At 37.4% G+C, this 16,762-nt stretch overlaps 1 protein-coding gene across 7 annotated transcripts in view; it reads left to right on the top strand.

Annotated features, from left to right (window-relative positions):
• GCFC2 (GC-rich sequence DNA-binding factor 2) overlaps positions 1 to 16,449 on the top strand; it is a 44,407-nt gene extending 27,958 nt beyond the window's left edge. For 4 of the 7 annotated variants that reach the window (XM_037893951.2, XM_043542177.1, XM_043542181.1 and 1 more), the window contains exons 12-19: positions 1,654 to 1,804; positions 6,494 to 6,615; positions 8,125 to 8,201; positions 9,061 to 9,127; positions 12,020 to 12,166; positions 14,118 to 14,242; positions 14,947 to 15,049; positions 15,446 to 16,449. In XM_037893951.2, coding sequence (XP_037749879.1) covers positions 1,654 to 1,804; positions 6,494 to 6,615; positions 8,125 to 8,201; positions 9,061 to 9,127; positions 12,020 to 12,166; positions 14,118 to 14,242; positions 14,947 to 15,049; positions 15,446 to 15,463 — 810 coding nt within the window. In that variant the 3' untranslated portion in view covers positions 15,464 to 16,449. Of the gene's footprint in view, positions 1 to 1,653; positions 1,805 to 6,493; positions 6,616 to 8,124; positions 8,202 to 9,060; positions 9,128 to 12,019; positions 12,167 to 14,117; positions 14,243 to 14,946 lie in introns of all 7 variants that reach the window. The other 3 variants (XM_037893952.2, XM_043542179.1, XM_043542180.1) reach the window with 2 other exon arrangements.
• Positions 16,450 to 16,762: the final 313 nt, after the last annotated feature.

The raw sequence follows: 16,762 nt of genomic DNA, 5'->3' as shown, positions 1-16,762 counted from the left end.
ATGGCAGTTCAACAGACTTGTACGTGGGGACTGGAATCTGAGCGTTTATGGTGAAGTGTTTCCAACTGGAATTTTCTGTTCTGGGGGGTCTGCCAGAGCATGAGTTTACAGATGTCAATGAACCGTGCAAGTGTTAGGCCAAATATGGGTTGAGTGTGAATCGTTTTGGTATATGTCATAATAAAATAGAGTTAAAGGTGTGGAATGGTACTCTCATGCTTTCTCCTGTCATGCCCCCAGATGCCTTACAATGGATATGTTAAATGGGTAAAGATCTATTGTGTTACCCTCATATTTGAAAAATCTGGCAGGGATTTTTGAAAAAGACCCAACTCCCATAGAACTCCTTGAGACCCATTTTATTCTATCAAACTAATTTGATTTTTTTTTTTTAAATGAGATCACAGATTTGATTGATAACGGTAATAGTGTTGTTGTAATATACTTAAACTTCTGTAAAGTGTTTGACTTGGTACCATGTGACATTTTTGAATGCAAAACAAGAACAGTATAAAATTAAGATTACACACATTACATTGATTAAAAACTAATAGATCTCAATGTAATTGCAAATGGGGAATCATCAAGCGAGTGTGTTTTTAGTGGGGTGCAGTAGGGATCACTTCTTGGCCCTACACTATTTGACATTTTTATCAATAATCTGGAAATAAAAATAAAATAATATTTACAGGATGGGGGACTCTATCGTGGGAAGCAGACACTCTGAAAAAGATTTGGGGGTCATGGTGGATAATCAGCTGAGCATGAGCTCCCAATGCAATGCTGTGGCCAAAAGGCCTAATGCAATACTTAAGTGTATCAAGGAGAATCTTGAGTGGGAGCAGAGTGGTTATTTTACCTCTATATTTGGCACTGGTGCAGCTGTTGCTGGAATACTGTATCCAGTTCTGGTGCCCACATTTCAAGAAGGAAGTTGATAAACTGGAGAGGGTTCAAGACATGCCTTATAGTGATAGGCTCAAGGGTCTCAATTTATTTAGCTTAACAAAGAAAAGATTAAGGGGTGAGTTAATTACAGTCTGTAAGTACCTACATGCGAAACAAATATTTGATAATGGCTCTTCAATCTAATAGAGAAAGGTATAGCACAATCCAATGGCTGGAAGTTGAAGATAGACAAATTCAAAAGAGGTAATTTTTAACAGTGAGAGTAATTAACGATTGGAACAATTTACCAAGGGTAGAGGGGGATTCCCTATCGCTGGCAATTTTAAAATTGAGATTGGATGCTTTCCTAAAAGATATGCTCTAGGAATTATTTCTGGAAAACTTCTATGCCCCCTGGTCTACAGGAAGCCAGACTTAGATGATCACAGGCATTGTGATCTACAAAGAGTTCAACGTTTTAATCCTAATTTTCTTCCTAGTCTTCTTGCTTTGCCATTCGACTTGCTTAGCCATTCGACTTTCTGCCTTTTCAGCCAATATCTTTTTGATCTGTCTTTTTGGTCTTGGTTGTTCAGGTAGTTCTTGGCTTTCGTTAAAGTGAAAGCTCAATTTTTGTATTTTGCCCCTGATATCCTGGGAGAGAATTGTCATTGGGAAATCCATCAGTGAAAATACTTGGACAAAAATGCCCTTTGTGAGTCCTCAGTGGCCTGATGTCGCTCACTGATCGTTTTTCTTAAGCAGAATTTCATAGATCCGAATGAGATGCCGTGGTTCAGAGCTATAGAAGAATTTAGCGATGCCAAAAATATGCCACAATCCAAGAGAAATGATGACCCTGATCAAACAATTTTGCCTACAGTCACTGAGAAAACTATTCTTCCTAAAATTACAGGTATGTTAAGACTGCCTCAATAGTGTTAACTATAGATAGGCAATTAAAATGTGAGCTTTCTTGCTCAATTTAACCAATATTATTTAGTTACTAATAATGGTAAAGCTAGATTCCTTGTTGCAGCACATTAGCTGTTATATAGCTCTTCAGGATGAGGCCAAGGGGCTGTGGTGACAAGCACAAACATTATAAGTAGAGAGGTTGTCATTCAAACAGTAGAGTTCTTGGAGAAGAGTGGAAAGGAAAAGGGGTTTTCCATATGAAAACAAACATCATAGCTATTGTAACCCACACACATTTAGTGTGGCACTCTGTCAGTTTCTGGTGGTGACTGGGCCACAGATGGAGGTTGATGAGCCTACTAAAGCTTTGGCTAACCAACTTGGGTCTCTTAGTTCAGGAAGGTAAAGGCTTCTGCTTTATGATTTGGATGTCCCTCCCTGCCACCAGTGACTCACCCGAGGATGTTGTGTTACACTGTTCATAAAAGCAGGCTGTTTGATCAAATAGAGAGCTTAATCAATCTAAGCAGATACGACCGCTTTCTAGAACCATTTTTGTATGTTTTATTCTCACTGCCTTCTTTGTCCAATGTCTGTGTAGCAAAGTTAAAACGAAGTGCTATATCAAATATTTTCCTTTTCTAATTTAAGCAGTTAGTTCTTGAGACCCTTCATATTTTTTACATAATATTTGGTAAGGGTCTTTTTATGTCTATAAATAAATAAGGTATTCTGAATTATTTAAATTCGATTCCTAAAGTCAGTAGGAAGTTGTATGTTATTGCAGATCACCTCTTGAATTAATCATAAATGACATCGAGTTCGCAATGTATTCTTGGTTTGTCTATATGCTTCTTATGGCCCCTCCTCATAGCATCTAGGTACCATGTACGTAACTGAGTAGGAAGTATTTGTCTGTCAGAACTGTACAGGCAAATAAATGTACATTTTTTTAAGTAGACCTATTAATGTATAAGTATATGCAAAATTAGCAGAACTCACTTTATATTCACTGAATATATGGATTCTTCAGACAAGTAGCTCCATTGTGTGTATGGTTATATAAAGATTTGTATATACTTACTCGTCTACATAAGGAATGAATTACTACTAAGGACATTTCTGCTCTCTGAGGCATCCTAAGCTACACAATGCATCCCTCATGCAGTAGATGAGGGAATGTCAGGCATAATATAAGTTGCTCCAAATATATATTGAATGAGGAGCCATGGATCTATGGTTATGAGTCAGACCAACTTTCTGTCCTTGTATTTTTTTTTGAGTCCCAGTTATGGAAATAACCTTGATAAAAAGAATGTCTCAATTAGCCTCTTGAAATCAGTCTACAACAGATACGTTTGAATGGAGGTATGAAGGGGTTGGGCCAAACCTAAGAGGGAGTTCATTGCCTGAAACCAGAGAGCCTCACAGTGCCTGCCATTGGCCACTGATGGAAGACCGGATACTGGGTTAGATGGACCATTGGCCTCACCAAGTATGAACATTCTTATGTTCTAAAACTAAAACTAGAATCAGGTGCTAGAATGTGAGAACCATGTGGGAGCCTGAGTCAAGTAGTTGGAGAAATGACCCAATTCAAGATTCATGTTCTTGGAAAGAGTGAAATGAGAGAGACTGGAGGTGGAAGACTCCATTCAGATGGTATCACAGCACCCTATTCAGGAAGGTAAAATGATACTCTCATAGAGGGAGTTGGAGTATTCCTCTACAGAAAGGGAACATAAGCTCTACAGGAATGGGGACGAGTTAACCTAAGAATTATAAGAGCATGTTTGGTTACAAATAGTGCTAAAGTAACTATCATCCGGTGTTATGTATCTAGCAGTGAACATGATGAACAAGTAAAAAATGCATTGCATAGTAAGTTGAAGGCTGTATTAAACCAGGTTCATACTGATGTTGTCATTCTGGTTATGGATGACATGAATCCAACAACCTCAGATATGAGCATTGCATGAGTAAATACAGAAGTGGGTGGACAATGGTGATTTACTAAGCTGTGTAGTATGTATAACCTGTACATTAAAGGGACACTTTCCCTCATCTAGGAAACAAAAACTAATATGGAAGTCAAATGGTGGAATTATCAGGAAACAACAGGATCACATTGCCATCAGCAGATGGTGGAGAAGATAAGTGCTGGATACATAATCTCTTACAAGTAGTGATGTAGGAAATGACCACTATGTTGTCATTGGAACAGTTAGAATAAAGCTAAAACGACAAGCTAATAAGAGGGATGGAATTCCTTGTGAAGAAACTGTCTGACCTGGGAATTAGGAGGGATTTTAAAATCTAGCTCTCAAGCAGATTCCAAGAGCTGTGGGTAATGAATGATGATATAGAGTAACAATGTGCTCATTTTAGAAATGTCTGTCAGGAAGCTTCCACAACTTCATTTGCGCCAAGGAGATCAAGGAAAGAAGAGTGGATACATTCAGGCACGTGGAAATAGATTGAAGAAAGAAACCTTTAAAAAGAGGCAAGCACAGGTGACATATGAAAAACAATGCACATTGCAATGAGCGTATGTAGAGAAAGATAAAGAAGTTGTGATGAGAAGGTAAGAGAATGGCTTGACAAAAAAGTTAGAGAAGCTGAAGGTGCATCAGTGAGAGACAAAACTGGTCCATATGTATAAGCAATTATCATGGTTCCAGAGTCACAGTGGTATTGTAAAAGTGAAAGATGGAAGACAGTTAACAATGGAAGCAGAACGATGGTGAGAACATTTTAAGGAAGTACTCAACCAACCACAGCCAACAAGTCTAATCAATGGATGTGACGAAGGTGAAGAATTAAATATCTCACTGCTAGAAATTTCAGAAGCAGAAATAGAGGAGGCAGTTAAGCAGCTAAAAGAATGTGAAAGTGTTAAAATCACTGCTGAAATGCTTAAAGCTGGGGAGGAGGTGTAGTTCATGAAATACATAAACTTTGCAATATAGTTTGGGAGAAAGGTGTGATCTGTAAATTACCAAAGAAAGGAAATCAGGTGGTGTGAGAGAATTGGCAAGGAGTAATGCTACTTTCAGTGTCCAGAAAAGAGTTCTGCAGTGTACTATAGAACAGAATCAAACTGACCATAGGTGGAAAAACTGTGTATTGAGCAAGCAGGCTTTAGACCAAAAGGGTCATATATAGATTACATCATTGCCCTGAGATGATTGATTGAGAAAGGGCTTGCTTGCCAGAGAAGATTAGCCTTGAACTTTATAGATTTCACCATTGCTTTTGACTGCATTCATACAGAGTTGCTATGGAAGATCTTGTGGCAATATGAGCTTCCTAGAAAGGTAGTGTCACTGGATAAGATGCTGTATGACTGTTCAAAATGCTGTGTAAGGACAGAAAGTGGAAAACTCCACTGGTTTATCTCCTCCATCGGAGTGCAGTGGGGATGCATTTTATCACCTCTCCTCTTCTGCATCATGATAGATTACTTGATGCGAAAAGCAACATCAAAGGAAGATGCAGGAATTATATGAAGTAAAGGAAAACTTCAAGATCTTGACTGTGCAGATGACATAGTTCTCTTGGACACATGATGATGATGCTCTGATAAAGATCACCTCCAGTGTGAGGCTGCCAAAGTAGGATTAAGAATCTGCCAAAAGAACGTCAATGTCACAATCATTGAAAGCAATGATAATGCATATGTGATCAATAGTGAAGATACAGCATGGATAACTAGTTTGTATATCTTGGAAGCACAATGATCGCTGATGGCCAGCTCCGTAAGGAGGTGGAAGCAAGAATTGGGAAGGCAAGTGGAACCTTTTCAAGACTGGCAAATATCTGGAAAAATAAGGAGATTCACAGAAGAACCAAAATAAAAGTTATACAATGCTATTGTAATTCCACATTGTTATATGCTTCTGAAACTTCACAAATGTTAGACACCAACAACAGAAAACTTAATGCGTTCTGTCAGAGATGCTTGCAAAGAATACTTAGTGTCTGTCGATGGGATAAACCCGGGGTTCTCAAACTGGGAATCGTGACCTCGTGGGGTCACAAGGTTATTATGTGGGGGGTCACAAGCTGTCAGCCTCCACCCTAAACCCACTTCACCTCCAGCATTTATAATGGTGATAAATATTTAAAAAATTGTTTTTAATTTAGAAGGGGAGGTCCCACTCAGAGGCTTGCTATGTGAAAGAGGTCACCAATACAAAAGTTTGAGAACCACTGTGATAAACTGACCAATGCTAATGTATTATAGAAGGCTGCTCAGCAGACTTCAGAGACAATGATTTGAGAAAGAAAGCTGGTTTGGGTGTGTTGTATGGATGGCAAAAAAATGTATTCCTAGACAAGCCTTTGATTGGATACCACCTCATGGAAGACAGAAAAGAGGAGGACAATAGATGATATATAAGAAAACCATTAGAAAGATGTTGCTGTCATGGAAATAGATTATAAGGGAGGAAGAAATGTGTCATTAAACAGGTGGAAAGACTGGGTTTGCTTATATATCACAAAGCACGAGAGCATCTAATGGAAAAAATCTGCTTATGCTTATTGTAAAGATGAAGAATGAAGTAACATTGTTACCTTTTGCGTGGTGGACACTTGTATGCAAATTTTCACTCCTGTTTAGAGTGACATTTTAAAACAAGCAAGTAACTACTTGTACATTTCTGAAATAATTAATGTTTTTCAGGCTTTGTAGAACACGTGTGGGATCCTTTGTCAACTTCACAAACAGTCAGTCTAGTTCAACTCTGCAAAAATATCTTTGAAGAACATTCCCTTTCCAAAAATGAATCTAGTAAAGCAAAACAGGTAAAAACCACTGTGCTGTTAGAGACCAGAAGAAAATGGTATATTTTAAAGTCATTGATAATTATATACTCTTCCTACCCTTGCTGTATGCATTCATCCTATAATTCTAAAGTTGCTGGTATTTTGATTAACCTTTTCAGATCACCTGTAATAAGCAAAAATTTAAAGCTAAAATTGTTCTGCTTTCAGATGTGCAAATGCAACTCCCTTTTAGTCTGTGGGAGATGTGTACATCTTTGGGCAGAAATTGGCTCTTGCTACTAAAAAAATTATGACTACAATTGTGACGAGCCTCTTGCTAATAGTAATCTTTTTCTCCTCTGTGAAGATGAATCTTTCAAGAACTTACAACTTTGCATTTGATTTTTTTTAAAAAAAGAATTAAATACACAACTTTTACCTGTTTAAAATCTGAAGGATGCTTCAGAGCTCAAATCTTTTTCACTGGTTTAGCACTACAGTAGAGCTAAAGAAAAGCTTTAAAAAAAAAAGTGCAGGCCTGTTTAAACTTCACTAAGTGGCTTCCTTTCTAGAAGGATTTCCATTTATTAAAAAATGGATAATCATTCCACCAGTGAAAAAGATCTCTCTAATATTAAGCATTTTATAATTGTGTACTCGGGGTTCATGATTCTTTACTCCAGTATGCTAGTTTCATTCCTATGTACATTCAATGAACTTCACCATCATAAAATTGGTGAAATTGAGTAGAAAATCAGATCTTGAATATGAAAACCTGTGTGTGTACCTGTCAGCCGGATTACAGCTTTGAAACTAGGGAAATCAAATACAGTAGTACCTTTTCAGCATATTTTTGATGTGTTGGCTAAAGTCAGAAAAAGTAAAACTAAAAATTACCCACATTTTAATTTGATAAAAGTGTAGAGACACTGTGTAAAGCTGTTAGACCTTTGGAGAGAAAACAATAACTGTGGTATTGCTTATGACACAATTAGTTATGCAGAATTTTTCAGTTTTTCTATGTGATGAATCTATTGTTTAACCATCAGTTTCATTTTGTAGTTACAAGAACATAAGAATGGCCATACTGGGTAAGACCATAGTCCATCTTGCCTATTATCTGTCTCTGACAGCGGCCAATACCAACACGTCATGGGAGGTGTACAGAACGGGCAGTTATGGAGTGATTTATCCCTGCCTTCTACTTCTGGTTATAGACTATGTATAATCATTTTGCTATCATAGTAAAATAACATGCAGCAAATGACATCATTTGGGGAAAATTAAATTATCTTGCAAAACACCACAATGACAAATGGTCAAAGAGCGTGGTAGGGTCGGTTAAAATTGCAACCAGCTGATAACTATAGCTAAGAAAAAATATATAAAACAGGTGGCAACTGTATTACATTTATTATAGACTATCACATTCATCTAAAGGGAAATGCTGTCTTTAAAATTATATCTTACAATGTATCCGCTATCATTTAAATGTTTTTGTGGGGAAGCATTGGTACGTCAGTGATAAATCTCCAATTTTTTTAATAGGATCTGGTAAACTCAATTGTTTCAAGAATGAAGAAGTCGATAGAGGAAGATGTCTTTATTCCTCTGTATCCTAAAAGGTAAGGCTAATTCTGTGAAATACCAACCAACCACTTCATTGGAAGTGAGGTGCCAGTTTAACATACAGTCAACATGAATTGGAAACTAATGGAATAGAAAACTTCCTGAAATAGCTACAATTTCCAATGTCTGCTACATCATTATGAGTCAGGTTGGGGAGCCCTTACTCAAGCTGGTGAGTAGTTCTGTTTATTAGAGGAATTGAAATCAGTGGGACTACTCCTGTGAGTAAGTGCTCCACAATGTAAGAGCTCCTCAGTCTGGCCTTATGTATGTATTGGTGATTGTTAAAAGGATGCTTTGGCTCAGCCAGCCTGTATTTCCCCTTTGATTCATCTCCTCCTCACATTCATGAATTGTTACTGTTTCCCTTGAGTCTTTTCACTGTAAAGAAAAATACCTAGCTGTTTGCTTTATTGGATTTGTTTATCACTATATTCAGTATATTTCACAATTTGGAATTAATGGAAATCCCTCTTTTCAGGAGAGACATGGGATTGCAAACTAGCTTAATGTTGGGGGAAAATGCATTGCTAAAGCTGATATAGGAAGTTTGCAGAATATCTTCCCTCTACTGCCTGGCTTTGTACAGTGCTGTCAGTCTGATATCAAGTGTGATTAAGTGTTTCCAATTACCACTTTTAGTAGGGACTATCAAGAGACTAGTGATGGATTCCAAATGTAAAGTTATGTAACAGAGCTGAGACCTATTTTCTGGTTGTGACCTTCTTAATTTCAGTTTTCAATCAATAAACATCCATCAGTATACAGAAGAGATCAATTGGTTGGATATTTTTTCTAAACAAAAACCATGAAAATGTTGTTTTACCAATTTCCTGTTATACTTTCTATGACCAGCACTGTGGAAGACAGAATATTGCCACAATCAAAGTTTCAAGAAAGACAGTTTTGGTCAGCTGTAAAGGTAAGCAAGATGTACCTAATTTCTCCCTGAAAAATCATTTGGGATAAAATATTTCATGCTTGATCTCAAACAAGAAATACGTATTCAGGGAAGTTTGATATCCTGGGGATAGTGCATTGTACTGGGAAGGGGATATGTAGTCCTCAATGAGAAATCATAGAAATGTAGGACTGGAAGGGACTTCATAGATCATGTAGTCCAGTTCCTTGCATTGAGACAGAATTAAGTACTATTTCTAGAGTAGACCATCCCTGACAGGTGTTTGTCTAACCTGTTCTTAAAAAAACTCCTGTGACAGAGATTCCACAAGTTTTTGTCATATTTTGTTTCAGTGCTTAACTATGCTTACACTTAGGAAGTTTTTCCTAATGTCTAATCTAAATCTCCCTTGCTGCAATGTAAGTCCATTACTTCGGTCCTGTCCTCAGCAGTTCAGGAGAACAATTTACCACCCTTCTCTTTATAACAACCTTTTACGTACCTGAAGACTAACATATTCCCCCCTCAGTCTTTTCTTCTCCAGGCTAAACAAACCCATTTTTTTCAGTTTCCTCATGGGTCATGTTTTCTAGACCTTCAGTCATTTTTGTTGCTCTCTTCTGGACTTTCTCCAGTTCGTCCACATCTTTCCCAAAGTGTGGTGCCCAGAACTGAACACAGTACTCTAGTTTATTTGAGCATAAGCTTTTGTGAGCTACAGCTCACTTCATTGGATGCATTCATACCTCCTGTTTCATGAACTAGTTCATCAGTGTCTCTGTGTATAAATCTCCCCACTGTATTTTCCACTGAATGCATCCGATGAAATGAGCTGTAGCTCACGAAAGCTCATGCTCAAATAAATTGGTTAGTCTCTAAGGTGCCACAAGTACTCCTTTTCTTTTTGCGAATACAGACTAACACGGCTGCTACTCTGAAACCTGTCAGTACTCTAGTTGAGGCTTTATCTGTGCTGAGTACAGTAGAATTACTTCTCATGTCTTAGTTTCAGTACTTCTGCTAATAAGGATCAGAATGATGTTTGCTTTTTTTGCAGCGGTATTTCATTGTTGAGTCATATTTTGTTTGTGATCCACTATAACCCCCAGATCCTTTTCCTAGGCAGTCATTTCCCATTTTGTATTTGTGTAAGTGATTATTCCTTCTTAAGTAGAGTACTTTGCATTTGTCTTTATTGAATTTCATCCTATTTATTTCAGACCATTTCTCCAGTTTGTCAAAATCATTGGCATTGGTCCTGCTTTGAGCAGGGGGTTGGACTAGATGACCACCTGAGGTCTCTTGCAACCCTAATCTTCTGTGATTCCATGATTTTGAATTCTAATCCTGTCCTCCGGAACACTTGCAACCCCTCCCATCTTGGTATCATCTGCAGACTTTATAGAGGTCTCTGTCATTTTCCAAACCATTTATGAAGATATTGAATAGAAACAGTCCAAGGACAGATCCCTGCAAGACCACACTCAATATGCCCTTCTAGTTTGCCTATGAACTATTTATAACTACTCTCTGAGTAGAGTTTTCCAACCAGTTGTGCATGCACCTTTATAGTAGGTTCATCTAGACTGTATTTCCCTACTTTGTTTATGAGAGAGAGAGAGTATCAAAAGCCTTACTAAATTTGAGCTATATCACATCTACTGCTTCCCCATAACCACAAGGCTTGTTACCCTGTTAAAGAAGAATATCAGGTTGGCATTACATGGTTGGCATTACATGGTTGTCCTCAACAAATCCATGCTGACTGTTACTTGTCACCTTATTATCTTCTAGGTGCTTACAAATTGTTTGATTATTTGCTCCATTATCTTTCCAGATACCAAAGTTAAGCTGACTGGTCTATAATTTACCCTTTCCCAGTCCTCTGGGATCTCTCCCATCCTCCACGAGTTCCCAAAGATAATCACTAATGGCTCAGATTTTCTCAGCCCAATCCTTAAGTATTCTAGGATGTATTTTGTCAGGCCTTGCCGACTTGAAGACCTCTAACTTGTCTGAGTACATCTTAATTTGATTTTTTCCCTGTTTTAGCCTCAGATTCTACCCCATTTACGCTGATGTTCACAATGTTAGTTGTCTGATAACTGCTAACCTTTCTGGTGAAAACTGAAACAAAAAGGCATTTAATACTTTGGCTTTTGCTGCATTTTCTGCATTTCTTTCTCTCCTCATTGAGTAATGGGCCTACCCTGTCCTTGGTATTCCTCTTGCTTCTAATGTATTTGTAAAATATTTTTTTGTTACCCTTTATGTCCCTACCTAGTTTAATCTCATTTTGTGCTTTAGCCTTTCTACATGCGTGTGGTGTTTTTTTTATATTCATCCTTTGTAGTTTGATCTAGTTTTCCCCTTTTTGTATGGCTCCTGTTTTAGTTTCAGGAATGTGTGCTCTTCAAAGATAATTGGTTGTGAAATAATGGTTATAAATGTGCTGGCATTTGAATGTACTTATCCATTCATTTACACAAATGCCAGATCCTCCCCATCTCACCCCAGACCTTGGCCAACCATTCTTGCCCTGCATATTTCCTCTCTCCATCACTTGCTTCAAAAGTCCACTAGAGTGTTAACATGATTTGGTGGCCTTTGGGCTGTACCCTAAATCACTTTCCAAGTCCTTGTACTCTGCTGAGTGCATTGCACTTCTGGGGCTCCGCACCCCAAGCACACATTCTGATGTGACTGTGCAGTCCAACGATCTCTTGTTCAAATAAACACATCAACATATTTTTTTAATCTAAAAAGATTGAGTTGAGGGAAATTCCAAGTGGGAATTTGGGCCTGCACGCGGTCCCATGAGAACGTGTAACCAAAGTATTACATTCTGGTTTTATACTTCAGTTTACCTGCTATCACCAAGTGTGCTCATTCTAAGCTTGTTTATCATTTCAGCTGCTGTCTAATATTCTTCTTTGGGATGGGATCATAGTAGAAGATACACTACATGAGTTAGGACTAGGCAAGCTGCTGAATCGATATCTCCTTCTGATACTTCTTAATGCACCACCTGGACCAGATAATGTGGAAAAGTGCAACAAGGTAAAAATTATATACAGGAAAAAGGCTTATATAGAAGAAAGAGTTTTCATGATAAAGAGATCATGTCTGAAGATAAAATAAGTAACAAACAGTATCTATAGCTTTTAAGGTAACATTGTAAACTCTTGACGGTGTTAGAAAGGCACAGTCAAAATATTCAGGCCCGAAACTTAGAAACTATTACAGTCCAATGGAAAATATCTTTTTTGGATCCTAAGGGTGAAATCCTGGCCCCATTGAAATCAGTGGAAGTTTAGCCATTGATTTCACTGGAGCCAAGATCTCACTAAGTATCTTTTTGAAAAATCTGTTAGTTCAAAATAAAATAAAAAGTGTGAGCTGTTCGTACTCGCCTAGATCACCAGCTATAATTAGCCATTTAACCTACACCATGCTAGTAAAGTTTCAAAGCCCATTGAAGAATGGAAAGACCTCTGTTGAATTCCTTCAAGTCTGGTTCAGGCCCACTACTCACAAAGTTGTATGCTTTCTTGGTGCAATAGATTATGCTAATGCACAGAGAGTTTTGTCAAAACAAAAGCCACATTAGGTTTGTTAAAAATCCAAAAAATGCCAATGTTTGACTCCAAAGTAGAACTTCACACCGTTGAGAGGATAGAAATCCTGGGCTTTTTGCTTCTAAGTGTTACAAACAGTGGAGGGTAAAATAAACAATTTCTAAAAAGGATATTGGCGATTTAATGATTTAATGCCTTGGCTCCGGAATAAGTATTTTCATAATGCTGGTTCTTAATGTAAGTTCAACAGCTGGAGTTGTATATCTCTAGCCACAAAATGACTTATCAATGAACCTCTTGGTACTGAGGATGAAGAAGGTGGTGGCTTCTTTGAATTGGGCAGATTCTAACTTCTTGACCTGAGGGATTAATGCAAGCATATGTTTTTGCCCAAAGCTAATGTATGCTAATGTGCTTTAAAGGTTAGCAGTTCAAATTGGCAATAACTAATGGTGTTTTATGCCGGCTAGATTGTTAGAGGGCTTTCCCTTCACCCTCTCCCCTGGTTCTTGTCACGCAGACAGAAAGCAGAAGACCAGAAGTCCGAACTGTAGACAATGCAATGTTTATTGGGGTTAGTTTCCAGCGAACATGTTCCGTAACTCTGACGCCGCAGTGTTTTGTCCCCCACTCCTCAGAAGGTATAATTTACCTGCAGTGCATGCCCACAGTCCCACCCCTTACAGCTTAGGGTCATGTTCCCTTTTGGGTCTGGAGTCTTAGTCCCACCTCTTTTGTATCCCATCGGAGGGGTAAGGAGTGAGGTTGTGCTCTGGTTGGGGACCGCCATTTTTTTACTCTTTTAGTATTTTATACCTTCCCCCCAACCCAAGCCCCTTTGCCCCTCCCGACTGGTTGCTTGATTTTTTGCTTTGAGATAGGGGTTGAGGCAACCTTAAAGTGTGCTCTGAGTAACACTTTAACTGCTCTGATCTGTTCCCATTGTACTAGCAAATCCATCTGACTAGACAGAAGCAACATCATTGTTTTTTGTCCTTTGTTTACACACATTAGTATAAGAGTATCAAAAAGTCAAACCCAAAATTCTATCCCAGGCTAACTAACAGACCTATATACTAATATAGATAAAATTGTTAGGTCTTTAGGCAGTCTTTTTAATATATGCGTGCAACAAGCATCAGAAGCAAAATGGAAGGTGTAGAAAGGACTGAACTTTTATCACAAACATTTGTGTATAATTGTTTACGTTCATTACACAGAAACATAAAAACCTTTAGAACAAACAGCCTATAAATTCTTGAAGCTGTTGAGTATGCCAAGAATAACAGATATCTGGCTCTACATCTGACAAAGCTTTTTATTAATTACAACAAGGGAGCCAATTAAAGGAGAAATAAGTGTGAGTTAAAGCAAAGGGAGTTAATGCATTTAAGAATTGTCTAATGTTTTCCAAATATGTTTTGATTGAACAGGTAGTTGCATGTCTCCCAGAACGATGGTTCAAAGAGCTTAAAAATGGATCAACTCTCCCTCAGTTGGCAAACTTTAGCCAACATTTGTTGCAAAGTGCACATATACTGTACAAGAATAACTGCAGGTAATCTGGCATTTTTTTGGAATTCATTATTTCTGCATATACTGTGTATGTTTATTTTATTAACTTTTTTGTGTTTGTATATTTACATCATACGCTTCAAAAGGGGCCTTGTCAGTGGTTTATATTTTGATCTTTTCATAATAATGCATATCTATTTGAGAAGTGTGGAAGGATTGTAAATCAAAAGCAAATTAAAAACCTTGTAATGGACACACAAGAATAATGGAAAAAGGCTACGTGACTTACTTACTGGTAACAGTGTACAGACATGTAAAATCCTACATTACATCGTTCCTATAACACTGGTCCATCTATTTCTAGAGAATTGAGGAAATAGTCCTATAATGTTGTTCCTAAAGGAGGTGTTGGAGATCTGCTGTGATTCTCTGTATCTTGCACACTGAGATGTCTTATTAGTGCTTGCTTTTATAAGGAATGAAATAATTAAAATATGTAAATCTAATCAGATTAGATTAAATTTATAAAATGTGATCTAATAGAAATGGAAGATATAGATTTATGTTAGCTTTTCTTGCCTAGCCTTTGGACACTGGAATGGTGTGCAACATAACCGATCACCATAGCCCAGAGTAATTTTCATTAATTTCCAGTGTAGTTTCTTATCTGCATTTTAAAAATCAATACACTCAAACTATATGGCGGTCAGACACTTGAATAGTGTACATTTTCTTTTATTTTTTTAGTGATGAAACGAGAGACTTGATTCTTCTGTTGGTGAAAGTCAACGCCTTGCATATTGCAGAGGACTTCATTGAGGAATATAAACTGGAACACCTGAAATCTATGGTCAGAAAATAGAATTCCAGCGAAAGGACTAAAATATAAAATTTAAAATGCTGTAGCCATTTTAGGTTTGATTTAAAGCAAGATAAAGGTCAAGCTAAAATAGTGTTAAAGGTTTTGCTTGAACAATGCAACTGACGAGTTAGGGCTGCCCTTTCTTTAGTCTGCCTTGTTGAGCCTAGATATTTCATGGGACTTAAAGGCCCTGCAAGTATTAGGCTTGAATTTTTGCATTTCTTGTGCACCCAAAATTCCCATGGTGGGTAGTGAGTGTTCTTGGTGCACCAGGAATGCAAAATCTGGTCCAATGCATGTTGCACTGGTTGGCATCAAGTTAGTTGAAGATGAAATGGCAATCTTAAGTACCACAGGGGTGATGATGCTTTATTCCTCTTATAGGTGTCACTTAAAGGATAGTGAAAGGATCTGAAAAATATGTGTCAGAATCAGTATACTGTAAGTAAACAGCCTTGTGTAGAATTTCCAGTCTTGAACTGTGAGCCTAGTATTGTGTAATATCTCTCTATCTCAGGGAGAATACCAGGTCCCTTCTCTGGTCAGATTCCAGTGACCATCTTTATGGAGATCCGTGGGAGAATTAGTCCGTATAAGTCCTGCAGGGTTTCAACTGAATAATAGGAATAGAATAATGGGGACAGCTGAAATAGAAAGCTAGGGATAGCAGGCACCTATCTATATTATACCTAGTGTGCAAATGTAACACTTGTAACATCACAATGTAAGGATGGCATCAGCTGTACGTTGTCTTTTATAATTCAGATGCTAATGTGGATTGTGCTCAAGTGTTTGTGGGCCTGGGCTCACCTCTGGTCCTATTTTCCATCAGTTTCTTTTTAATGATCATACACACTTCAGTGGTTGGCAGTGAGATGCAGGAGTCCTTTATTGTAGCAACTTCAGAACATTTTTTTATGTGAATTTTTCACATTGTTTTCAGAAATCTGACTGGTGTCTGAGAGTCTTGCTGATAGCTATTTTTGCTTCCCCCTGATGTGTACACAGTCTTGTCTATCATACACAGAATATTTTAAAATAGATTCTATGTTTTAAAGAGAGAATTTTAAATGTATATAACAAAAGTCGTTCTGCCATGGAATTGAAAGAGAATTGGTCATAGAAATCCAGAGAGTGGCACAAGTTCTGATGCAGAGTCATTTGTATCTGTATTTCCCCAAATGGTATTTAACATGTAATATTTGTATTTTTCTTATAGTAGATTTGTTTTCCCTGTGGACATGCTTTTACATTTTTTTAAAACTGGGTATTTTTTATTTTTGTAAAATAAATGAATATCAATTGTAAATGACTAGGTACTATTTTTTATCTTGATTGTTTAACTCTTGTACAAATGGACTTCATAAAATAAAATTATTAGTCTTGCATTTAGTTCATATTTATTTGAACAAGTAATTAATGTCAATTCTGGGTGTTCGCTGTATTTATCATACTAACATGATTTAAGCAGCATATCTCTAGAATGTGCAGGATTCTACAAAGTAGTACCCTCTTTCAAGACCATCTTTTGCTGTGATTACTGTAATAAATCAACTTACTAATGATGGCAAGATTGTGCAGCAATTGATAACTTTTTTAAATTAAGATTTTTTTTTTTTATCAGCAGGAACTATGAAATTAGGCAATAGCTAATCAACATAAGCATGTGATTTGTCCTCCTTGCCTTCCCTCCATATTTGT

This window comes from Chelonia mydas, chromosome 3, assembly GCF_015237465.2.
Source record: "Chelonia mydas isolate rCheMyd1 chromosome 3, rCheMyd1.pri.v2, whole genome shotgun sequence".
Lineage (NCBI taxonomy): Eukaryota > Metazoa > Chordata > Testudines > Cheloniidae > Chelonia > Chelonia mydas.
Note: the sequence above shows the minus strand (reverse complement) of the source record. Positions and strands in the feature narration are given on the sequence as shown.